At 41.6% G+C, this 26,605-nt stretch overlaps 1 protein-coding gene across 4 annotated transcripts in view; it reads right to left on the bottom strand.

Annotated features, from left to right (window-relative positions):
• The window catches only part of arhgap29a (Rho GTPase activating protein 29a), a 35,140-nt gene that overhangs the window by 6,579 nt on the left and 1,956 nt on the right, over nt 1-26,605 (bottom strand). For 3 of the 4 annotated variants that reach the window (XM_051410888.1, XM_051410887.1, XM_051410886.1), the window contains exons 3-15: nt 11,127-11,270; nt 7,886-7,982; nt 7,352-7,424; nt 6,902-6,962; nt 6,249-6,395; nt 5,308-5,372; nt 5,102-5,212; nt 4,904-4,984; nt 4,028-4,210; nt 3,526-3,663; nt 3,244-3,434; nt 1,356-1,525; nt 655-783 (exon numbers count right to left, since the gene is read on the bottom strand). In XM_051410888.1, coding sequence (XP_051266848.1) covers nt 655-783; nt 1,356-1,525; nt 3,244-3,434; nt 3,526-3,663; nt 4,028-4,210; nt 4,904-4,984; nt 5,102-5,212; nt 5,308-5,372; nt 6,249-6,395; nt 6,902-6,962; nt 7,352-7,424; nt 7,886-7,982; nt 11,127-11,270 — 1,590 coding nt within the window. Of the gene's footprint in view, nt 1-654; nt 784-1,355; nt 1,526-3,243; nt 3,435-3,525; nt 3,664-4,027; nt 4,211-4,903; nt 4,985-5,101; nt 5,213-5,307; nt 5,373-6,248; nt 6,396-6,901; nt 6,963-7,351; nt 7,425-7,885; nt 7,983-9,024; nt 9,387-11,126; nt 11,271-26,605 lie in introns of those variants that run through there. The other variant, XM_051410889.1, reaches the window with a different exon arrangement.

Raw genomic sequence — 26,605 nt, 5'->3', positions numbered from 1 at the left:
GTTGCTATGCCACTTGAATCTGAGATAACATGGCAACTAAGTTGGGTGAACATCAAGTTCATAGGAAAAAAAAATGTTTAGAGGCCTCAGGGGCACTTAAGACAGTCAGCGTTGAGGAATGTCCCTGCTGTCTATCATCTGCAATGTGTGGTTACTTTATCAATGTATTTGGAGCCAGGTGTTGTGCAACAACTGGGGGAAACCAGGCGATTTGGCTTTCTTAACTAGGCAGCAAACATAAACGTTTGGCAGGAAGTAATAGCGCATTTATTTTATTTTGTTCACAGCTCAGATGTCACAGCAGATTGATTAAGTAGATTACAACTGAAGATCAAAGTTGTTGGATACCAATCCTGTTAATCAGTTATTAAGTACCAAAGGCAACTATTAACCACAAAGATGGTTGGAGCCAATATTCTGTTGGGGCATTTGGATGGTTGCTACTCAATTAATAAGCAACCTGCCAATTAAAAATACCTAAAAACACACATTAATTAAAAAGGATATTGCACACGTTTTGGTTTTTGCTTATTTTTATAATAATTTGTAGCTAAATTCATTCAATGCTAAACCAGAATAATTAAACTAGACTGGACACAGTAGGCTTGGGGTAATGAACTCTTTAAATAAATCTGGCAGCCTGAATGGCCCTACCTGGGCTTGCAGTGGGTGAGTCCATGGACCGGGACTCACTGCTTCCTCCAGCACTTTCTGAGTCGCTGCACATCCCTCCACCCTGGCTGGCCGAGGCCCAAGGACGAAATGGGGCCTGAATCCGAAGTGCTGGATGAAAACATATTACAACATTGAAAGACACTGTATACAGCCCACTCCAACTAAAACCATAGATTACTTAATGACCCTTGAAATGAATCTCAGTCATAAGACAGACAGACAGACACACAGACACACACCTTTTATGTCCAATCAACCCGCAAAGCATAGTGTCCAACTGGCACATATTAACCTATAGTACTGTTTACCTATGGAGCTTACCTCTGCTATCTTTTCACCTAAATGGAGCTTAAAGTTTGAGCCCATTAGCTACTGATGCATTTACTAGCCCAGTGCTGCCTAAACGATCTGGGTGGATTCAGCTTAACAAAAAAAAAGATAAAGATAACATCACAAGGAAATTGTCTGTAGTTTAAAGTTTGCTACCTTCACCTCCCATTTCCTATCACTCACAAAGCAACTTGTCTTGTATGTGGCTTCAGTGGATTTTGTTCTATTGACAAAAATAAAGGCACCATCTCCGTCTGTTCTACAATGAAAATTTCCTCTAATGTTGACTGTTACAAAACAAATGACACCTCTAGAAACTCGCTTTTGCCATCCGGTTCAACCCTGCGTACCATGGATGTCAGTGTTACTGTTGGAGCGCCTCTCCGCGATCTTAGTGTGTTGGGCATTGATGGGACTGTCCACATCATCTGCACCCAGGACGTCAGAGGCCACGGATGCCTGTGACAGGTTACTGTGGGATGAGTGGCTGCCACTTAGCGAGCGCTTGTTGAAAGGCATCCTACGGAGGAAAATGGTGGAATGAAAATAATTATATTGTTAACAGTAAACTCACAAATCTACTGAGATTTAATCAACATTTTTGAAGGCAGAAACACAGATACTATAACTACCGGACTCATGAATGTCCAATATTTTGTCTTTCTTCAATATCCTTCATGTTTAGGTGGAATATGGCTAATCATAAGAATGTATTTCAGGCAAGTAAATTCAATTTTATTTATATAGCACAAAATAAAACATTTGTCTTGATCTATACAAAATAAAAAAAACCTGTATCCTTAGATACAAAATCTGGATATGGATAAACTCCAGACAATAACATCCTTTAACAGGAAAAAAAATAAGAACCTTCAAGAGCATTCAAAACTATTTCTTCCTGTTCAACAGTGAAATTGTTGTCTAGCAATAACATTCCTCTCTCCAGACAATTTTAAATTAGATCTGTATCTGTGGCCCCTATACTGCAGTATCCCTGAATTAACATGATATCATGAGATCAGCCCCACCTTACCATCAAAGACAGCGGTTAATTACGACGTTAACGATGATTAACTGACTCAGACAGGCTTGCGAATGGCTGATCCAAACCATTGTTAACAAACGTATCCTACTGTATTCTTACAATATACACTATGTAGGTCAGCGGTCTATATTAACCTTTTGAAGACCAATTCTGTGGATGCATGTGTGTGTGTCTAAGTTTCATTTCCTCTCTCCCAAGCTGAATTCTTTTGATCAGGGGGATCAGAGTTCGGGGGGTGGGGTGGTAGAGGGAGTAAACTAAGAAGAACAAAGCACTCTCTTATTTCCATCTGTCTTACTGTGTGTGTGTGTGTGTGTGTGTGTGTGTGTGTGTGTGTGTGTGTGTGTGTGTGTGTGTGTGTGTGTGTGTGTGTGTGTGTGTGTGTGTGTGTGTGTGTGTGTGTGTGTGTGACCACAAACCTGTGTCAACAAAAACTCTCAAAAAGGAAACTTTTTTTGATCAAAGCCTTCACAAGAACTGGGTGCTAAAAATGGCCCAATTGTAAAATGACCACCGTGCTTTTTTTGTGTTTTGAAAAGCTACTGAAAAGTTTCACAGAGGTTTAACGACATTGTGGATAAGCCCACTGCCCCAGCTCCTCTCTCCCGTGACCGCAGTCATTTCCGCAGGAAGCCCTGGACAACCCAATTGTTTTACGCTTTCCAAAACAAGCTCTCTCACTCACTCATCCCTCCACCTCTCACCAGTGAGGTCCACAGACCACTCCATTTCACTGTATTTACAACCACTTGTTTACTATGAATATATATTCATGTCACTACAGAATCCTATGATACAAGCTTTAGGCAGTTAATATATGTGGAGAGTCTGAAACTTTTAAACGAACCGAAAATTCCAAATTAATTAAATTACACTGAAATGAATCTAACTTTGTCTGGGACTGTGAACTCTGAGAGCCGCCACTTAATCGGTCTTACAAAAATAACTCTGTTATCAGTGTTTGTGTTTACTCTCTCAGATTTTATCAAGGAAATGACTAAGCGGGCTGACGTAGTTAAATTTAAGCACTGTCCCTCAGTAGCAGGCATCAGATTTCAGTTTAATTTTGGATACTCAAGTAATGTTTATGAACTGTAGATCTACCTACTCTATAATAGTCACAATGGCAACCACTGATGACCAATGATAACAGGAGCCACGTGTTTCTCAGCAGCTGTATCTTAATTTCTCACCCTGTGTTTTGTGTGACCGGTGAATCAAACGAGTGGGATTCCAGGCGAGGCCCATCAGTGGGCAGACTCCTGACAAAGTCAATATAGCGCTGGCCTGGCTCGTACAGCTTGGCATTTTCACACAGACTCTGGTGGTTGACAGGGAGAGATACAACCTGGGCCTGCTGGAGCTGGAACCAATTGACTGTCACCTGAAACAAGGAAGCCCATTATTTTCTGTTGTTCAAGTTTATCTAAATGTTAAATGTCTGATACACATTTACAATAAAAAGACAATCTTACAGCCTTGAGGGTGAGGTCGCACTGGGAGACCATCTCTCGGATCTGAGTGATGATCTCACTCTTGGTGTTAGCCAGATCGACTCTCTTCTCCCCAACATCAATCTGACATGCTTTGCAGTGCTCCCTGGCCTCCTCAGCCTGCAAACAGGGGAAAGACAATTCATTATAATTCTCAGTTCTCTGAAAGTAAAAAAAATGACATGATGAATTTGACTGAGAAAGTTTAGTTGTAACTGCTGTATGGTCAGCAGTTGATGAACCAAAGATGCTCATGTGACTATGAAGCAGCAAAGGTAGATTGTGATGTGGCCGGTAGAGGCTGATATTCTGTGCCGCAAAAGGTCCTGTTTATGACAACTGTGATGCTAAGTAAATAAGAATTTTAAAATTCAGTAGATGCATTTTTTTTAAAAAGCCTATAAAGATGAGTTCAGTGACCATAGTAATCTACAATCTGCCACTTTAAAAAGATCCACAGGCCAAACACAGGAGGGTACTGTACCTTCTGCAGGGCCTCCTCCTCCAGCCTGCGCCTCTTCTCTAGCTGTTTGGCCGCTGCTGCTCCTCCTCCTCCTCCGATCTGCTCCTCCTCCAGGCGACTGGTGGACACCTTGGCCTTCTCATATTCCTCCTGCCGCTGGGCCTGCAGCAGCCGAGCCTTCCTCAGGGCGCTATCTGCCTCATGCTGGAGATTCACATGCATATAAGGTTCATATACAGACAAACAAACAATACCATGTGTACTGTAGATAAAGTATGCACTAAGCCTGGTATTCCACATACAGGACAAGTGCAAATGTTGCAACTCTGTTAACAGTCTGAGTAGCTGATCTTGCCATGTTTCTTTTGTTTTCCTTCAACTGGATCTGTCCACTTATCAAGTTTCCAGTGATATACAAAAGAAGCTTTAAAATACAGGAAAATATACAGATTGTGTAAATCTCTGCCTACAAACCAATAGCAACAACTCCAACAATCCTCTATTAAGTTAATGGTAATCTGTAATAATACATCATTATAAACACACATTTGAATTAATGTTCAACAATTCATTAATTGTTTTACTTTCTAATAACAAGTGTGTGAGCTTAATCACATTAAAACATTAAAAACTACAGAATGCCAAATAGCAGTTAATTTGTACAATTTGTACCAATAATGCACAGTTGCAGTGTTACTTTATCTGTCATAGATTGGACAGAATGATTGTCCTGGCCAGCCGTAGGACTACATGACAAAACAAAGCATTTGTATGCATGCGTATACTAGGCTTAGGCATTTCAAGAGCATTCTTGGGTCGAGCCCCCAGGTCAGTGAAACACCTTTAGATTCTAAATGCATTTGTGTGTGGTCCTCTACAAAATGGCAATCAACTCACCATTTTCTTTTGCTCCCTCTGCCACTGCTCCTTGACCTCTTTTCTTAGTTTGTCCAGCTCATTCTTTCTGGCCAGGAGAGGCTGGAAAGAAACACATAACCCCCACACACCACACACACACAGTCAGTAAGTCCTCTTGTTTCCATTATACAACCCAAGTCCCGTTTCAGAAATGTGTCTGTTGCTTTGTTGCATTACCTGCATGAATTTGTTGCTTTGGAGTACTGCTGCGGTGTGAAGTACCAGGTGGCTGTATTCAATGTCATTTTTGAAAGCGGCCATGTAGGTCTCCCGGAAAGGCATGAATTCCTTAAATGAAGAGGAGAAAGTCTTCATGTCAATCCCCAACGGCTGAAAGGCGGCAGCAGAATTATAATGTGCAAGTCTCATCAGCATCTACTTACCTGTTGACTTGCAAGCGTCTTGGCAGATTCTGCCATTTTGGCGTAACTCTTCGCACACTCAATATCTGCAAGAAGGCCACACTAGAGTTTACTTGAATTGTACAGCATATATAGTGTTCTCTACTGGCCTGTAAACAATCATTTATGTGTGTGCAAATATTTGCATTATGTTGCATTTTGTACCAACTATTGGATCTTATTCAAATACAGGACAAGCCTAACTAAAAAATAATTCAAGCATTTTCTGATTAAAGCATACAATGCCCTTGAGTCATGAGACAAATCTATAAAATTAATCAGTAAACAAAGCATTAACTAAAGGGGATGTGTTAAACAAACAAAATGTGCTTGCCTGATAACAAATGTACTGTACAGCTTGAGTGAGTGCTTTGTGTCACTGTGTTGACTGGCCAAGTGACTAAGTATTAGACTGAGACCATTCATTAACCGGTGTGCTGAACAAAAGCTCTCACACTGCATACTAAACCTTGAGCCTGGATAAGACATCATTGTAGTCCAGCTCAGGCGATAGAGAGAAATTTCTCAGGGTATTGGCCCCTAAATAATCCCCACATTTGTGGCATGAGCTAAAATGCTGAGCACAGCTTGACAAATATGATTAGATCGATAAATACAGATAGATACTTTACTGCCCCCATGGGGAAATTTGACTCAGACCTGTCAACATATGTGACTAGTCTTCATCTTGCTGCCAGGAGCTATGTTTACAACCAACTGAACAAATCAAACCAAAAAAAAGGAAAAAAATTCTAAATTTCAAACTGAACAAAGATAAAAAAAAAAAAACCAAAACAATAAACCTAAATTTAAAAAAATGTTTAACATATGACAGCTGACTTTTGTACGTTAGTGTGATACTTAGCTGCTGCCTCCTTACATATACTCTTGTATTTACCCTCCCCACCTGTGCTCTAACTCACCCATATTGAGACGCTTCTCCACCCACGCCAGCAGCTCTTTGGTGTACTTGGACCAGCCCTTGGCATAGAGCAGCACCGACTCCACCCCGCTGTCCTGCCGCTGCAGTGTCCTGTCCACCTCTTCAGCCCGAACCGGCGGAGACGGCCCTACGAAAACCACAGGAATCCCACGAGGGAGGTTATAGAAGATGGGCTTAAACATGACTTAGACTGACCCTGATGAAACACACCTATAGCCACTGCTGGACGTACTACATATGGGTTAAGCTAGCAACATCTGTGACTGTGAGTCAGCGAGAAAAGCCCAGACTGACCTTGGGTGAGCGGGATATGAGCTAATACCAATTGAAGCTAAGTGATGCTGACAGGAGACGGACTGCTGGATGTATTAATAAGTGGTTAAGGCATCTGATCATCCAGACCTGAGATCTAATTGTGCTCTTACCCGAGATGACCCCACAAACACTACAATGGCTGTAACACAGCACAAACTACACCATAAACCTGACCGATAAAGATACAGCTCAGTGCAAGACTGATTTCTAAATAAGCTTTTTTCCAACAAATTTGCCAGGATTCGTTTCCTCCGACACTTTCACACAGCAGCAGCAGAGTACAGTACAGAAGCTGTGTGTTATAAAACTCTGTCTTACCTGGCGGATCATCTTTCTCAGGACCGGATCCTCCAGATTCCACGGAAAGGTTCTCAAAAGACTGAAAAATAGACAGAAAAAATGTACAATTGAGGATAAATTCCTACTTAAGGCACGGTACACTCGGCTAACATTGCTAACATACCTAAAAGAAGGCTTATCACAACCTTACTTCCCCTTTAGAGCAGTTATAAAACCTACAGCAGGAAAACAACAACACATGACATCAATTTATCATTTGTGGAGGCCATTTCAGGAACATGCGTCAACCTTACTTAACCCCTGAACTCTGTTGGGTAATTTTTCAATTGACAATTCAGGGGCAGTAGGCCACATCCTGGCGTTCTTGGGGCACTAAATGAATGTTTAAGAACTGGTTACACTTTTATCAGCCACTTTTTTGGGGATGATGGACACAACTACACAATATAAATATTGTTCTTTTCTTACCCTGCTTCTCTTAGTCAGGGGGAGCCCCAACACTGATCCATTCTCTACATCTCCCATAAGGAAGTCAGACACTCTGTGGAACACAAATTAACAGTTTGAGTTGAGAAAGCGTGGAATTGATCAGAAAAACGTGCAGGAATGGATTTAAAACAGAACTCAAATAAACTTTTTGGTTCAGTTTAGAAAGGAGTTTCAAGGGGTTCCCCAGCGTTTTAGTGTTGCACTTTCATGACTTCGGGGGGAAATAAATCTGTCATAAAAGGCAGATTAAAACATTTTTAAGCCCAATCCAAAAGAATCAAAGAATTACATTATCAGGGTTATTTTCTTCAAATTTATGCAAGCACCGTGTTTAAAAATCAGTAGAATGCCGCTTTAATGTTGTTATGAAAAAGACTAATATATATATATATATATATATATATATATATATATATATATATATATATATTTGTTAGTCTGGTATTTACATAGAAATGCTTTATTTATCTTCATTATTCATTTTTGCAATCACAGTGACGACGTCATACTTACACATTGCCAAAGGTGAATGCCAATGTGTCGATAGCGGTGTAGATCTCTCCGAAAAGCTTCTGTTTGTTCTCTTCGTTCACCTCCTTAAAGTTCACCCCTGTCAAATTGTGATGAAGGAGGATTGAGTCAAGCTTTGGTAGCAAACCTAAACCCTGCATTCCAAATACATCCTGCAATGGCACCATGGATATTGCTTTGTTAAAGGTATGCATCTCATGGTATGATTCATCATCTCATGGTATGATTCATCATCCTGGGCATGACATCAAGAACGGAGTCGATAAAAATCTCACTGGAGTCATGCTCACACTCAGAGCTAAGGAACTGTTCAAGTTGTACCTCAAATGTGCAGACACTTTAAAAGTGAAAAGTCCCTCACAGGCATCCAAAAACAATGTTGTACCTCAAATCAGAAAAGATAAGCAAAGACTGCAAGTGTGTATATTTGGCTGTAATCTGAAAAGGCAGTAGTTTCCTGCTGTAAGTCTAAACACAGTGATGACTGAGGACAGAATAGGGGAAAAACACCAGTGTAAATACGGCTGTAATCAGTCTTCACAATAAACTTCCTGTCCTGACTGAGCAGAGAGAAAATAAACTAGGAGAAAGATGCTCAGAAAATGAGACCAAACACCAAGCAATAAATCAGTGATGTCACTGACCACTTTGCTGCCTCCGTGATTTCCTCAGTCTTTCCTTTCCATTAGAACAATGGAGATTTCTAGAGTTCAAAAGGAGCAGACATTTTAAATAGAAAACCTATTGTCTTCATTTATTGAGTTTTATCTGATGACTTTCTTTTGAAAGTTTCTGTTGTGAATCGAGTCTCTGTAACGGAAGTAGAAGAGATTATGGATAGAGGACGAGTTGGGAACGGTCCAAACATATTTTTGAACAAATCTTGAACGTTTTCTAAAATCTGTAAGAAAAACTGCTTCAAACAGTATCCTTGTTGAACCTGTAACTAGGCCTTTCCATATATGTGCCACATAATGAGAACCGACGAGCACCAACATACCAACACCTACCAAATACAAGATGCTTCCTCAGTAGCTATTACACATTGCATCAAGGTCTTTTGGAAAGAGTTGTCAGAGAAGTATACTGTGCTACAAAAGGAAAAACTAACAATTACCCACCTCAATATTATCTTCAGTATTCCTTCTGTTTAACTAAAATAAGTCATCTTGTTCATGTCCAGTAACCACTACCTCAGGTGAATGAAATGCAATTTTTCTGTGTGAACACTTAAACATGCCACTGAACAAGTTCCTGTTCTTTAGGGAGTCCAATAGTATGTTCCACTATCCAGCAAAAGGAGCTCTCGGTGTAGAAATAAATCCAACGTAAAAATTCCTCTTTCAGAATGAGGCACAGGAAGTGTCAAGGCTCTCTCGGAAGGGTGCAACGAAAAAGGATTTTGACGGGTTCCAATGTTCATGGGGCCTGGGAGCCTCTTTCAATCCCAGGCCAGCTACTGCAGCCACCACCATTCAAAGCATCAAGCCCTCTTATGCTGTTACATCTCCTCTTCTGTCCAACCCCTACCCCCAACAGGACATCCTGAGGCTTGCTGGAATACAATGCCAGTACGCGCTCAGGCCCCAACCAGTGGTCCAAACGTGGAAGTTACATCATCGTAGAAAAATGGTATTGTTTCAGTGGAAAAGCACAACACTGTCGAAACACTCGTCAGCTGCTAAGTCCCACGCAAAATTCAGGTCTAAGGAGAACTTCAAATAAAGAATAATAAGAAGGCGTAGCACCATGGCTTGCTACTGGACATGAACTTTCACAGGGTGGAGGAAGGGACAAAACTCTGTATGAAAAACTATTTGATCTAGTGTTGGGATCTACCTTAGAGTGTAATGAAGTTGAGATATGCAAAGAACAGACTCCACCTAGAAAAATTCACAATATTCTCTTATCAATACACTCTATTTTATAAATATTTATTGGAGGTGTGTCATGTGTCCAGAAGGTTGTTTCACATGACACACCTCAATAAATAGTAACATGAAGTTTTACATCTTCTCATCTTTCTACATCATCGTGGTGGTGAAACATACTGGTACAAGTGTACAGCTCATATCACCTTATCAATGTGTGAGGGTCAAGAAGTGAGTAATTCTGGCCACCTAGTGGCAGAAAATATGTTAGAGCATGCTTCACTGCATATTACTATGAAAAGACTAGATCATTACAGCTACTGTACATGCTAAACCTGTTAACATTATTTACTATTAATCAAAGACACTTGGTCAGAGATATCACCAACACTGGTGAGTTTAAAGAAGTTGCTATTAATAAGGATATAAAAATATTTTAAGAGTCCTTTCACTCATGAATGCAATATCACTAAGAGCCTAAATCAAAGGCTTCTATACAATGACTGTCAAAATGAAGCCTTCCTTATTAAAAAAAGGTCCTAATGTGTCTCGCTCTATTGTGCATTAACATGTTTGAATGACAAGCTACTGCACCAAACATGGAAATTGCATGGACCTAATAGTTGTTTATGCTGCACACATGCACACGCCCATGCGCATGTGGACTCATTCCAAATATTTCAGTGAAGGTGAGCTACATTCGTATGCAGAGCCTACTCAAGCTTTGTTCACTTCACCATGTCACCATTCCTTATTAAGTGAAAGCTTTTGAAAAAGCTATGCAGGCCCTCTATGCCCCTCTTTGCAATGCAAATTGAGACGAGGTATACTCAGGGGATTCTTGTGTGGCAGCCAAGTTAAGAATTGACCTGCATGCCAGATCATAATCTCATAGAATGAGAGATTGAATAGGATTCCTCAGTGTAGTTCCCTCTGGACTGGCAGACAAAGCACAAAGGACACCCGCTTTTCCCAGCCTCTTGAATCAGGTATCTGACTCCCAAATATTATTTTCTTACTCTCTGTATGGGGTTTGAAACACATGCTGCTGCATTCTAAGCACTTGAGTGACTTCTAAAGAGCTGCATAACTTTGAAGCTATACGAAGACTACTCAAGAAAACCCTCCCTGGGACGTTCTTTTTAAGACATGGGAGGACAGTGTGAGAGAGAGGACATAGTAATAGTGGATGTCCAGTAGATAAAACTGCCAAGGGAGAGGGGGGGGATTAGATAAGCAGAGACAGAAAACAGACCAAAGGAAGAGTGGAGGAGTAGCTGGTATGTTTGACAGGAAAGCTGTGAGTTATGTGTGTGTATGTGTTTGAGGAAGATCTGCTCATCATAGCTCACCTTTGACCGTGGCGATGACGGTTCCAGCTGTACTAAGGATGTCCACCGAGTTGAGGCTCTGGTGTTTGCTGATAATGGCCTTCAGGACTCGAAGCAGCTCCCCGAGACGCTCGTGGGCTGCCTGATGGAGGCAGTCCTGATGCTCTGCAGAGTTACAAAGACATTTTTACAGTGACAATTTATGTATACTCAACTTCCCTGAGTCACAATGCTTGGTTCCTTCCTTCATTTAAGTTACATTCAATTTACCTTGCACAACGTGGCTGTATTGTGGAGTAGAGGAATCTCTTAGCAAGGTCAATAAACTACATGTATTATATGACATGTGGCAAAATGTGATAATAGGTAGTTTTAGTGAAGCCGTATGGTCTTGATTTAGAATATCATTTACTACTTAGGCCAAGCCCTTACAGTAGATACCACTGCAAATGTGAAAGTTTGATGTGGACTTTAGCTTTCTACACAAAAATAAATAAGTGCTGTCTTGCCACAAACATTTCTAGAAGTAAAATGTTAAGCGCAAAACAAAGAACAACTTTTAGATAATGAAAAATGAGAACTTATCAGGTCATATTAGGATTTCTGAAAAGGTTTTTCTAACCTTGCAAGCCACAGGAGAATCCATCTGGCCAGGCTTTAAACTATGGTAAGAGTTCTGACTACGTTATATGGTTTGTTGATGGATGGCGATAGATGGTTCATCCAATCACCTGCTGAGTATTTTTTTAAAGCTGCCTGCCCTTTTTCCAAACAGTTATGAACACTAACATCCCAAATGTTCTGTGTAACAAACCATTTGGCACTGTCCGATTAAGGTTTTTCCCCACCATCAACCCTCAGTTAACCGTTAACATGATGTCACTGGTAAAGATAGATATTCAAACGGTGTCTAGCGGATATCAAGCACTGAAATCTCACTGACAGCTGCTACATTATCCATTAGCCTTGTTAACCTTTGAGCAATAAGATGATAAGAGATCAGTGTCCTTCAGTTCCTCTGCTACAATGATGACAAGTCACTGTGCACTTGTCATCATTATAGCTATAAAACATCAGCTATATAGAGGCTTTTAAACATACAATTTATGCTATAAATTGTGTCTTCAATCTGAAAATGCTTTAATTATGGGAATTATACTGTATTTCAACACTGGAGCTTAAGAATTTATCATGAGCGATAAAACCTGAGCAGATTGGACCCAGAACCCAGCTGCTCTCCCTGCTTTAAATAAATGGTGCAACCTCATTGGAAACAGGATTACTACATGGCATTCCAGCTTTGTTGGCTCAAAGAGTGGCCATGGCAGCCATGTCAAACTACTGCCATCCATTCACAGCAGTTCTAGTCATCACTGTAGCAATCAATGGTTTTTCCGGACAAATGCACCATAAAGCAGAGATGGTGGAGCGATTCCACACAACTCAACAAACCTACACATAGACCTAAAATAGAGCCAACCTGAAAGCCAAGTGCATAAATAAACATGATCTACTGTGCTCTTTCTGCAGTTAACACCGAGTTAGTCAGTTAACCAAAGGAATGTGGTTCTATATACTAGATGTGACTTCACTAACAGTGAGTCACCACCATTAACAAACGGAGAAAAGGCACTTTGCTATCAGTTAACCTTGAGAAGGTGCTCTTGGCATAGCCGAGGAATGAGGTCATGAGTGAGAAAATTTAAATGAGTACATGAACTACAGTTAATGTGTTTATTTTACTACTTATTGGACACATACGGAGTACTACAGGGTTTCACAAATATATGACTAACACAGGAGGAAACTGGGGGATGCAAAGGGATACTCATTTCTTTGTCTCTCTCCTCTCTCATGCACAGACACACATAATTGGCATTTTGACTAAGATGTGTTCCGGTCCTAGGCTGTAATCACACTAAATGCATGTTAGGCTGCTTGGCAGGTTGTTGTCATTTCATGCTTTCAACGTGATCACCACGGTCACATGTATTAATGAGTTCACTCTTGGTCAGTTTTCCTTGCAATGTCCTAGTAAATAAAAGGTTAAATAAAAGAAAAAAATACACACACAGACAAACACACACACACACACACACACACACACACTCACTCACACTCAGGCACACGCACACAAACACACAAAGAATGGATACAGGCAGTCAAAGCCACATTTTGTGCTGACGATCACCCCTGGATTACCCCTTCATGGACAGGGGGATCAGAAAGACTTTAGCTGTCTCCCATTTTTTCTTTTATTCATTAGCCCTCTTTTTTGGAGTGGGACAAACAGTGCCGCCAGTGGGGCTAATAATGCTGGGTCTGTGTGGCTGACATGACAATGCTAGCTGAGGCCTGACCCGGAAATCCAGCCAACAGGACAGCAGGTGACAAGTTCACATTGACCAATGGGTCACAACAACATAATAATCAAACATCCAGTACGTAGCACTGAAGAAAATGACAAAACGTGCTGGAATATATTCACCCACTAACTGTCCAAAAAGCTACAGAGGACCTTTGTTTTCTGTATATATGTTCCAAGCTGTCTTATAGGAGTCTGGCAGCCACTGTTTCTCAATTAATGAGACACAGCAGTCACAATGTTCTGCTTTGCTGACAACTTAAATGCAGCCAATCAGCACACCCTATAAAACCAACAATGGGATGCTTAAACATAAACCCAAAGATCTGGAGCAATGAGGCAACACCGCAAGGAGGTCAAGTGGTAATTCCAGGTGAACATCAAGCACTTGCAAAATATCCACACACACGGGCACACACACACGGGCACACACACGGGCACACACACGGGCACACACACGGGCACACACACGGGCACACACACGGGCACACACACGGGCACACACACGGGCACACACGGGCACACACGGGCACACACGGGCACACACGGGCACACACACACACACCTTAAAACCCCAGACAAACCAAAATGATTATATAAGACGAGCACAAATCCCAGACTGTTCCACTACCACATGAACTACTCCATGCCAACATGCCCTGCCTCTTCTAGCTTGCCAAAAGCTTCTCCACAGGACCTGGAGAGTCCTATCCTTCGCCATAGCAACCATCTTCATCCATCTTCATCACATGTCATGCACAGCTCCTTCTAGTGCCAAGGACCTAGTGGTTTTTGATGACGAAAGCCTCTCATCCTTTTGTTTCAGCTGCCCAACTCCCCACGAGGCAGGAAAAGGGCCAGCGGTGTGCTTCTGGCACAACCGCACATTAAACTGAGACTCAATACTTCTATACACTGAATGCACATTGGCATACAGAGAATGACATTCTCTTTGTTAGTAGCCTGGATTACTGTGTCATTTGATAAATGACTGTACGATCCTGAGTAAAGGAGAAACACAGCGCTAAGTGATGTTGTAGTAGTATGACATATTCTAGTATTAATTTCCCATCACAAACCTCATAATGGTGTTTTCTCATTTCCATTGGCTCAATTAAACAAAATCTTGAAGTAAACACTGGACAGAAAGTTTGCATTTAAAGAAAATACACATCATGTAGATTATTTTTGAGTCAATATATTAGTTAAAATACATGTCATATTTTCCTTTTCTAAATGTTTTACTGTAAACTGAACCCAGTCTTCCCAAAGACCTCGTCTCCCACAACCTTATATGGGGACCTCAGCCGACAATAATTTCATAAGGGTCAAAGTTTACAATGAGCCGCTTCAACCCTAAGCCCTTAATTGGTCCTGGTCAGTTTAGATCCCATTTATGGGCATTATCCTTTCAATGACAAAATACACACAATGGCCTAAATCATTCCCGCACAGGCTATACACCCCATTCATCGACCGAGTAACTGAATCCCGAGTCCTGGAGGCATCAAGCCTGGGGAAGCTAGAGGTTTATTAAGGACAAGCCTGAACCATGAATGCCCACGAGACAGAGGGTCTTCCTTTGCAAAGCTCCATGGGCTTCAATCTTCAATGGCGGCTGTGTGGCCTATTGGACCATCCTAAATGGAGGCTAATTAGCAAGACATTATGGTTACGTCCACCAGCCCAGCAGGACACAGGATAATGTACAGAGACTGATTATTTAACCCCTCAACTGCCATTCTGGGCGAGACACAAAGAGAAGAAGACTCGTTCCCACCAGGGCGGGCCCGTTAAAGGGAACATCTGACTAGTACATTTTGTTTCAGCTGCGGTATTGTCATGTTTAACACGGGAAAGAAAGTTTGGATAGGACAGATGATGTTTCAATTAGCAAATATTAGCCATCTGAAAACTGTCCAAAAAAACAAACAAGCTGCTGGTATGGTTGTTTTTTTTCCCCCCGGGAAAGACCACTGAGTTTTGCGTGAGGACTTGTTTGAGTGTTGAAAACTCACTATTGTCCCTGGGGCCACTAGCAAACAGAGGGACTGGTCGCCTCATGGGCCTGCCACATGAAGCATTTATGGAACAATAAATCACAACGGCAGCTTTTCACTTTTCACGGGAAAGAAGGATTGGAGTGTGTGTGTGTGTGTGTGTGTGTGTGTGTGTGTGTGTGTGTGTGTGTGTGTGTGTGTGTGTGTGTGTGTGTGTCTTTGTCCATGTGTGATGTTAGCGGCGGGAGGATTGTAAGGAGTGATAGGGGAGGAGTTTTGGTGGGTATGGGGGGGGTTGTGTTATTTGGGGTAGTACTCTCCCTCGGGATTTGTCCCAAATTTACCCCTGCACCCCACTTTCCTGCTTCAGTGGGGGTTATGAGAGAAGGAGAGAGTGAGAGACATTCCTGGGCATAATAAGTCCTGGTGAATGAAGGCTACAGGGGGATCAGACTCTGATCCTGATGAGAAGGAGGCCGCGGATCAGGAGCTGCTCTGAGGCTGCCAGTAACACATTGCCAGGTTTTTACTTCATTAGCGTCATGGAAACCCAACATTCCAGCCTCTTGTTTAGGAGCGGGGATGGGAGTTGCAGGAGCGAGGGGTGGAGGGGGATCCATAATGAAAACATTGTCGGATCATTCACCATCGAGATGACACCTCAATACCAAAACATTCTGATGCCCTTCTGCAGCAGACACACTCTGACATCTACATGTTATGGACCTAAAAATATACAAACATAAGCCCATAGACTCCAGTTTGCAAACATTTTGTCATGGGGATCTGGTAAAGAAAGAACATCGCATTTGTTGATGTACTCTCTAGTATGTGGGGAGGCTATATTGGTGAGCATGAGACCTGTAGCCATAGCAATATGCTCTAGCTGGGACATTTGTGAATCAGTATTCTATGCTTCATGAGGTATTCCCTACACACCTGACCCCCAGGTCACTACAGTGTTTTTAGTGTGAAAATTATTTCTTTGGTACGTCAAGTACAAGCCTCTATGCAGCCTCTAGAACTTGGTTATTTTATTAACTGTCCCGTTTTAACAAAAGGAGAGAGCTTGTTCTATTCTGACACGTAACACGTGCAATACGTAATAGGTTTTGTGAGGCAAACGTTCTAAAAAAATAAATAAATAAAAAAGGACCACCCGTGGGATTTATTGTAAAATTACTCTCTCCTTACCAAAAGGAAGCTATGCTCATCTGTGTTTAATGTTTAAATGTGCACAGGGTTTTTGTGGTAAGTCTTTATACTATCGGTTTGTTATATATATGTTAGATTAATAGATATAATACAACAACTGAAAGAAAACTGAGTGACAAGGATTTTTAGGTAAGAACAAAAAAAAAAAAAAAAAACCCAGGTATTTCTGGAGAGTCAAACTATTTAAGAGACAAACACTTATCGGCCAGGTATGTGTAAACATACAAGGCCTTTGACTCCAGTTTTACGTTGCTCTCAATGTAAATACACATAAGGAAACCCTCTCACTTTGGGGACTTAGCATCAATGGCTCGCCTCTTTGAAGCACAGACCTTCCACCAGGGTCTGACACAATATGACTTGGCAACATTCCTTTCGCTCTGACCCTAGCTATGCTCAGTCATGCATTGCAAATCATGGGAGCAATGTATTATTTATGCTTCAAAACATTTGAGGGAACAGAGGGGTGCTTATTGCCACAAAGCAGGTGTGAAATCACTAAACATGTCACAACTGGGTCCGCGGAGGTCCGATCATATGGAAGCAGCTTATGGCAGAGGGGGTTAAATAGGATGTAGGAGGAACTGGGACAGGCTAGCCATGACCAATGTCACATCAAAACTTCGCTGTTTGCCCTATTGAGTCAGACCACAGCTGGACATTCCAGCTACTCACCTCTAAATAACAAGACTGTGTAGTGGCGGTTGTTTCAAAGAAATTGTGCATTCATCAAAAACTATGGTAAGGCTAGGTTTCAAGGGGCTCCTTTGAGACTTGCCCCCTTCTTCAAAAGGCAAGCAACGGATTGTGGGACTAATAATCAATCACTGGGTGACTCAATAACCTTTGTTTTGTCCAAATGGATTCTTCTTTAATTGGCTGGGGTGAAATGCCACATTCTTTCACATAACCCTCTCATCAGTCCCACATTTTCAGTAGGGGATTCATGCGCAATCCAAATTTGAACTATTTGCCCGACTATAAGGGGGTCTTGCAAAATGGGTCCACTTAACCTTTAACACTTGGGCAGGGTCACTCCAATGGGTGGCCCCATACATCCCTTGATATCCCCCTCCCCAACGTACTTCCTGTGGTCAGTGGCCCTGGTCCACCTCTGTCGACAGACCACCGGCAGTCCACTCCATGGATTAGCAGATTACATGCAGCTGGTAAAAGGCAGGGGAACTTTGCCTTTCCAGACTTCTGTGCTCATGCCGAGGCATTCCCTGTTGCTTCACCTTTGAAGCTCTTTTTCCCATGACTGCTTGCACAAAGAACTGGCGTTTAAAAAAGAGCCCTAGGCTAGACACACAGCACCTTCCACCTAGGTGGGGGGCTTTTATGTTCCCACTCTGCAGGCTACTGCCTTTGTCAGGCTGGTTAGCTGTTAGCTCAGGAAACCAAAAGTGAATGAAAAATTTTGCTCAATGGAGGCTAAAGATAGGAAATGCCTGAAAAAGAGGAACACAAGCTATAACCGCATATTGCAAACTCCAGTAATAAAGATCTGATAGGGAATTGACAATAATCCTGAAACCCAAGGGTGAACTGTTAAATGTTCCAAGATCCCTTTTTCGTGTCAACAGACACGTTTACCCACAGATATTTCTCTCTTTAGTCCTTCGCATATAAATGAGATACCCAGTGTGGAGCGAAGAATTTGTTTTTCCCCCTCTTTCATTTCTCTTTGGAGCTGTCTGTCACAGTGAGGAAAGACAGGCAACCTTTCTCTGTGGATATCCCCCCACATCACCACCACCACCGCCTACTGTTGATGCAAAGCTCTGAAGGTTGGCATTCCAACTATGCTTTCTTTAAGAGAAACTGCAAATCCCCCCACCGTGCAACCTCTAGCTGGGAGCCAAACTGGTCAGGCATTAGCTGTAGTATCTACAGTTGCTCCCCAAGCTGTGTAATGTAGGCAAAGAAACATCAGCAGGCGAGCTGAGAGGAGAGCTGGGAGAGCTGTCCAACAAGTACAAAGATGGGCCCCTTTAGTACACCTGTCAAGCAGCAGAAGTGGGAGGTGAGGGGGGCTAAGGTTTGGGGGGGCAAACACAGCATTCAGAACAAGAGCACACTGTTTAGCTTTACTAGCATCCTAATCCTGAGAGAATGGGCTTTGTGTGATAGAAAGCTTGCACTAGAAAACTTACTCTCATAACTGTCAAGGCATTTAATTTAGTGAAATGTACTAAATAAAACAACTTGTTCTGATTCCAAGCATCTATCAACTTTGAGAAACATCAACAGGTTAATGGAGATGAGTTTGCATACAACTGGAATGATGTGGATTATAAAAAAAGGAAATTGGGACAAATATACCTAGCATTTAAAGAATGGACAAGAAAAACATCTCTGAAGTTCAAGAAAAACAAGGGTCCTCTGTGAGCACAAGGCACTGTTGTGTTTCTTACCATGGTTACAATTAACAGCTTGAGCAGACACAGGCCTTGCATTAGGGGGAAAGGAATTCAGGGCTGTGGAGGCAATGCTGATCTACACCTGCCAGTCTCGTCAAAAGGTACTGAATATTTTAATACCAGTGGGGCCTCCTGCATGTATGGGCCCCCCATCTCCAGTCACTGCTATTTATCAAACATGCAGATTTAGAAGCTCCTGAATTCTGTCCTTACAAATGGTTGGAATGAAAAGACTTCATTCTAGGAAGTGATTCTCAGTTTGGAGAAGCCGATTCAAAAGAGAGATATGGGTATTGTTGCTTTGGCAAGTTCAATCACACCCCAATAGCTCCACTCTCCTCCCCTGCCTGTTCTATACCCCAATGGGACCTAATTTGAGTCTCACAAGACAGGGCAGACCCCAATTGGTCCTGGCTATGCTTCACGCTCAGTCTGTTTACCTCCACATCAAACAGGGTCTCGGTTCCTTTCACTGAGCACAGCAGCTGAGTTCTTAAACTTACAGAATGTTGCAGACAAAGACAGTGGCTGGTTATCCTTCTGTATCCTGTCAGCCCCACTGGCCTTTAACAAGTTGGGAGCTGTACCCAGCATGGGGCTGACCCAGTCACATGCAAGCATGCCCTAAGGTTGGCTCTGACAGAAAAACAAGGCCATGTATGCTCAGTATAGCCTTTCCTATGCGACTGAAAACGATTTACAAAAATCTCCCTCGAGGACTAGAGAACCCGGAGACTACGCCATGTTGCGACGCATGCTCTTAGAAATGATCAAGTGGCTCTTAGAAATGACCAAGTGGTTTTCCCTATGACAGCATGCTAAAACCCATTACTTACCTTGATGACATGCTGAAACTGAAATAAGCACCGGTCACCTGCAGCATCCAACAAGTTCACTATAGCTGACTCTTCTTTTTTACAAATTCTCCCTTGCAAAGCTGACTCACTAAATTTTAATGACACACAGCTACAGTGAGTAAGCGGTGGACTTATCTCTCACCACATAGATATGCTCTTACACAACAAACCACATGGACTTAAGGAGATCAGGGCAGTCCATGTTATTTTTCTTCTTGATATAGGGATTTGTAATATACAGCCCTTTGGCTGATCTGTGAAGGGTTTTAAGTGTAGGGTCCTCTAATTTATATCCAAATAAACCGGTCTCTTCCCAAACAATTATTATATTCAATCTTTCAGGGCCAGTTGTTTCGTTACAATGGGCGGAACAAAAGCCAGAGCAGTTTGTTTTATTTATGATTCAATTAATTTAGCTGCGTTTATTTAATGTATGATTTAAATACTATAACTAATCAACTTGTGCTACAAAAATCTACCATGACAATTTTTTAAAACAAAAAAGGTTATCAACCACAAAAATACATTCATGAGCTCTTAATGTTAGTTACTGATCATAAACATGCCCAAAATCCACCAAGGACATTTCATAAATGTTGCATCCCTGCTAGCGGATGTCTCTAAATCAAATGACTGTATTAATGAATCAATTATTTGAACCACACATATTGCAGTGCAGGATGTCAAATTAATGCTGCCTTGCCTAATTCTAGATGACTTTAATCCAACACAGGGGTACAGGCTACAGATTCAAGGGCTACTTAAGCTTATTGAGAGGATAAATTTGCCATCTTTGTTTCAAAGCCCTAATCTAAGAAGGGCGAAGGGAGGTTTTCTGATCACGCAACCAAATGGGTGTTGGTTAAATCTGCCATCTTTGTTCTGAGTTATGTGGCCACTATTACTTTAAAGCTGGACAAAAAAAAACTTCCACTCTGCGTATGTAAAAAGCCTCCAGTACGGAGTTCTTTAAGTATAGTCCCTCACCAGAGCCCACAATCCTTGGCTTCTTATGTGTAGTGTGGGAATCCTGGAGCTTTATCTCAGTGTGTGGCAGACATCGACAGCCTCCTGGAACAAAGCTGCCCCAGCAAAAACAGTGCCCATAACCATAAATCTCTCCAGAGGGAAGGAAGGAGAGAAACACACAGAGAGGGAGCTCCCTTGGGTTACAACTTGAAAACAACGTACAAATCTTCAAGTGCAGTTGGGCTATTAAACTTGACATGTCAGCATGGTTTTGCCACCTGTATACAGCGTGCCGCCATTGCATGCTTTGTCCACTGCCAAAAAAAAGATTAAAAAGATTTTACTCTGATAGTGCTTTGTACAGTATATGATTTGATGTTTTGTTTCCTCAGGCAGAGGGGATAAATGGACCTGCCATATGTCACAATAGCTTTAATCCCAGGGGGTAACAATGCAGAGATCTAACCCTAGCACTGCAGCAACTTATGCTAAGACAATAGCTGTGCTTTTAAACGAAGACCACCCAAAACAATTAAAGGTAATGCAATAAATCCTGTTAGGCAGCTTAAGATAAGTGTACAGTATGATTAAATCAAGATCTTGAAGAGACGACTTTAAAGTACTGTAAAAAAAAAAAAAAAAAAAAAAAGGCTAGTTGTCTTGTGCTTGTGATAATTTACAGGGGCTTTAAAGACGGACACAGTAAAAGAACCATAAAAGGAACTTTTTGGAGGCAAGAAGAAGCTTGCAATGCTTTACAGTGGATCCAAGACCCAGTGGGATAGACTGTCTAAACAGAGCACAGTTACAGCCATTAAGAAAGTCTGGAATGGTTAGTGAAAAGCCCAAGTAGGGCTAATTTTAGGCTGGTATTTCACAAGGGGTGATTTAGAATACAAATCACTAAAATAGCATTTAGGCTTTCTCTGAGGACCCAGACCAGAATCACTTTCCCACAAAGCTTTAGCATCATGGTAGAATACTCATCAGGCTTCTTAAAAGAGAAAAGGCACTCATTTCCCACATCTTTACAGCATATTTCAACTAAAGGCACAACAATGAAACCAAAATGCAAAACTCAGTAAAGCCAACATCACTCCAAGGCTGTCTTTAGGCTGTCTGCCACAAAACTCAATGAGCAGTCTGGTGCATGACAGTGTATTATTGAACATTACACAACACCTGTGGAACACTTTTAGTAGGGACCTGTTAATCATTAAAACACAGAATCACACACTTAATGTGAGGAGAGAGCCTCCAAAACCGTATACTGATTAACTGAAGACACTTATGACTCAATGGTTATTGGGGGGGGGAATATGAGTCATACATTATTTTGACAAATCAAAACTGTGACTAATCATGAATGAGCTGCTTTTGAACACAGCCATCCTTCTTAGAAAGAATGACTGGGGTTGCTCAATATTTAATTTTTATTAGCATGGTGGCAGAGTGGCAGTGGGAGTCCGTTGGCTGCAACCTGGTTTGGGTAGGTCATGTGCTACACTGAACACTGGCTTAGATTTACTCAAATAGAGGACTGATTTGGTGATTTTAGGAAAAAATAATGTCACACTGTCAGCGTATGTGTCATATCTGCTGATTTGAACACTGTAAGGAAATAAGTGGGTGTTTGTACTGTAGGTATGCACGGTATGTGAGACAGGGGAAGTAGCAGGGCTGGCGACGAGATGAAACAAGTGTGGCTGACTGCATATGCAGATTTTGCTTAATTTTAAGATGTCCCAAGGGAAGGGGTAATTTATAGTGCTGACAATATATCTGTGCAAAAGCAACCCCAACACACAAATTGACTTGAGAACTGCAAATTAACAAAAAGCTGACTAGAGTTGATACGTGAACAAGCAGGGGGTTCCAGGTCTAATGCAAAAGGAACAGCATGAAGTTACTAAACAGAAAAAACCCAACACTTCTCACAACTAAAAGATCAATCTACAATTCAGACAGTTTCAGATGCTATGTAGATACGATTAAGACAACTGTTCCCTGTATACAAGTGTAGCATTCAAATTAAAAAGCTTCCCTGTAACATCTCCGCTGAGTGAATAGCTTGCTCGTGCAGTTTTCTTTTTAGAAGCAGCTGACGCACAAAATTGGCCATCATTCTGCTTGGCAGCATTGGAGCATAAAAACCCTGATGACACACCTGTCCCAGTCAGGCAGCCAGCCACAACAATACACCCTCACTCCTAAAATAGATGATGAGACAACAACAATCATCTGCACGGTTCCTGCGAAACACAGCATCTCCAAAGCCAGGGCCAAATGTTTGTTACCCTAATCTTATGATGGAGAGCTTCAGAGGCCCCATTCGCCGGCACAAACACAAAGGCCGCTGGGGCCACCTCCACAGCATCATCTGGCCTCCAAACGTCCTCTGTGACCCTTGGTAAGGCCAACCTTCAAAACAATAATCCCCTCCAATTACTGGCATGTCCTTCACAAGTGGACACTGGTCACTGGTCTCGACCTTAAAGGAGCATGTAAATATCTGTCACACAGTGGAGATGCTGTGAAGAGAGCTCAGTGCTGACCTGACGACAATCAAAGCACGTAACAGTTTCTTCTCAGGCACTAGTAAAAAACAAAACTCAGTCATGCGTCACTGACTCCAGCCACATTATAATTACCATTTATGGTTGATGTGCATTGCAAGAAAAATAAACCTTTTTTTATAAATAAAACATTCTTAATGGACTTGGCTAAAGAAACCCCCCCAGGGACCAATCCCACAGGCCACAGCTATTCTTGACTTGGGAAAGTATCATTTCTGCAAAGAGCTGCCAGTTAGCAGCAGCATGCTAGTCTGGAGATGGGACAATGGGTGTCAGACTCACATCGTTGACTGTGAATGCAGGCACTGTTGCGAGGGGTACAAGGCTCTATAAGCTGAATATTGCTCTTGACTATTGGCCCTGCGTGGTAAAAAAAAAAAAAAAAAAGGAGGGTTCACGTAGGTTTCAGTGAGTGGCCAGGGTAATGAGAGGTTTGAACTATTGTGAAGCGCTGCAGAGACAATATGGCCATAAATTAGAGGGGGATTTAAATCACATCCAATCACAGCACAAGTCAGTGACTCCCAACAATCTGTTAGCCAGTTCTGCTGAAGCCCTAGAGTGCTAAACCTTAACAATGACACTTGATGTTTAGATGACGACAAGCGCTAAACTATCCTGATATAACCAAAGAAAAATATAAAACCCAAAGACCTCCAATATGAGGTCTGTGTTTGCATGTATCCCAATGTGAAACTAATTTGTCAAACATTCTCCTTTAACTTCTTCCTGGAGTTTGAAACGACTCTGAGGCACAATGGTCTCTTTGCTTCTTTCCTCAATAGTGGAGGGGTCTGTTTTCTACATCGCAATCAGTCCGTTTTCCCCAAATCTGCCCTTTCCTGTATTTAGCCAAAATAAGCCCTCTAATGGGAATACTTTGCTTTACAATCACGTGTTGGCATCTCAGTGACTGCATTTGCATAATTGAGCCTGTGCTTACTGGACCTGTAAATTGTGTGCAGTTACATTAGCAGCGGAGTGGGCTGACAGTCGCTGAGTTATCTTCTTCGTGAGTTTGCTTTTAAAGTCCATTTAAGGTACGGGGTTCTAAAGTTCTCCTGGCAGCCGCCTATGCAGTTGTTATTTTGAGAGAACACAGATTATAAACCGGTTTCTTAATGACAAGCAGGAAGGTCAACACATCTAGCATGACAGCTATGCAACATTGTGTAGCAAGCATAGCAAGAGCCTGTGTGTGCATGTCGTGTGTTGATCACCTTTAAGCTGCTGTTAAATAGACCACAATTACAACTGTAACTGTGGTTGATTACTCATCCAGAAACAGAAAATGTGGAGCCGTGAAAGCTCAAAGTACATTTTTTTAAATTTATGTCAAGCCTTTTTCTGCTCCGTAAAGCTGCAGACATCGATCTCTTGCACATGATGATTTACTGCTTTGATCCTTGGCATGCTGACAGGTCACTGAAAAGTCTCTCAAGCTTAAAATGTGCCCGCCGCAAGTCCTACTCTCTACAATGCCGACATGTCCAGCCGGGTCAAGCACCTTTACAGACCTCTGCAGACAAAAACAAAAGCCTGGGATTCCTTTTTCCAGAGCTTGGGTGTCATGGCACAGCGGTAATGGGGGGGGAAGCGAATGCACAGTCACCTTGTCTTATTTAGACTTTCCTTACTAGGTCTGGGAATAAACAAATCTGGGTCTGATCCAAAAGCAATCCCCGGACATACCAAGTTAGGAATGTAATAACCACCCACACAAATAGGCACAGTCAACCAGACAGGAGTACATCTCAGCCCTGTCTCTAAACTTCCCTATGGTTTGGAAATTATCTATTTCATCATCGACCAAGGCAGGCGTATTAATTACTGGCTTAGAGGGTGTTTCATTCTGTCTGAAAAGCCTAAGTGTCCAAATTTCCTGCTGGAATGCTGCTGTTGTATAATGAGGCTTCAGTGTAATTTTGGTTTCAACAGGTTCAATTTAAGACTTTTTAAAGACCATTTAAGACCATTATGAAATCAAGTTAAGACCTATTTCACATCCATGTGTTGTAGTAATGGTTCTATGTCAGTTTCGTTTCAATATAAATTTAAAAGAGACTCAAAAACCTACGTTTATACACATAACGTTAAGTTAATTTTTAAAACCTGTCATACAATCAGACATTTTAATGCCTAAAATTCAGATTATTGTATTTTAGACTTTGTAAGACCCCGTCGACAGCCTATTAAACACAGTATTGGGTGCACAGTCGTAATAAGGAACAAAATAAACAGGATGCCAGCATTCACAGATAAATATCTTCTTGTTTCTTTCCCATAATAAACAAGAAGATATTTATCAGTGAGTATCCTGTTTGTATGCTTCACTGGATTATTTTTTTTAACTGTAAAAAAAAATATATATATAATCCTTATTTCATCATGTTAAAATGCCTTCTCAGGGTACTTCACTCTTTCTTATCTCGGAAATTTGTGGAAATCAACCTTGCCTTCAACTGTCAACTAAACAGGATATTTATATATTATATTATATTCTCTAAATTGCTTACTGTTAAGTAATTCATCAGACCATTCACTAATAGTTTTTAGAGTGCCCAGTAAATGCACCCTCTCTGTATTTTGTCCTTTACACAAAGAAAACAAGGAGGGCAAGAACCAAGCTAAAAGTGAGATAAGGCTGGTTGACTGACCGTGCAGCCAAGGACACAGTGGGACAAAACAGGTAGATACTGTAGAACAGGGACTGTGTACATTGTGGTGAAACAAACAGTGTGTACACAAGAGTTGACTGGCAGCTAAGGTCCGTTATAAATCCCTTTCGGCTGCGTTTACACTATTCCACTCTTTTTCAACTCTTTTTCCCCCCTCCACACTGCCACAAGTTCAGAATTTAAAAAGGACGTATACATCTTGGTTAATTTAAAATGACATCACAGGAAACAGATATAAGATGATATGACATGGCTGTTACGAGGAAGCATTTGTGTAACTTATTGAAAAGCCCACATCCACAATGACCAACTGTTGTGGCAACAAATCACTAACAGGTTGCCTCCAAAAGACACTAAATAGCAGCAGATAAAGCTCAAGTTAGTATTTGAATGTACTGGCGTGAATATAACTTATAG

This window comes from Dicentrarchus labrax, unplaced genomic scaffold (assembly GCF_905237075.1).
Source record: "Dicentrarchus labrax unplaced genomic scaffold, dlabrax2021, whole genome shotgun sequence".
In the NCBI taxonomy this organism is placed as follows: domain Eukaryota; kingdom Metazoa; phylum Chordata; class Actinopteri; family Moronidae; genus Dicentrarchus; species Dicentrarchus labrax.
The sequence above is the reverse complement of the archived record's forward strand: the minus strand, read 5'-3'. Positions and strand labels throughout refer to the sequence as shown.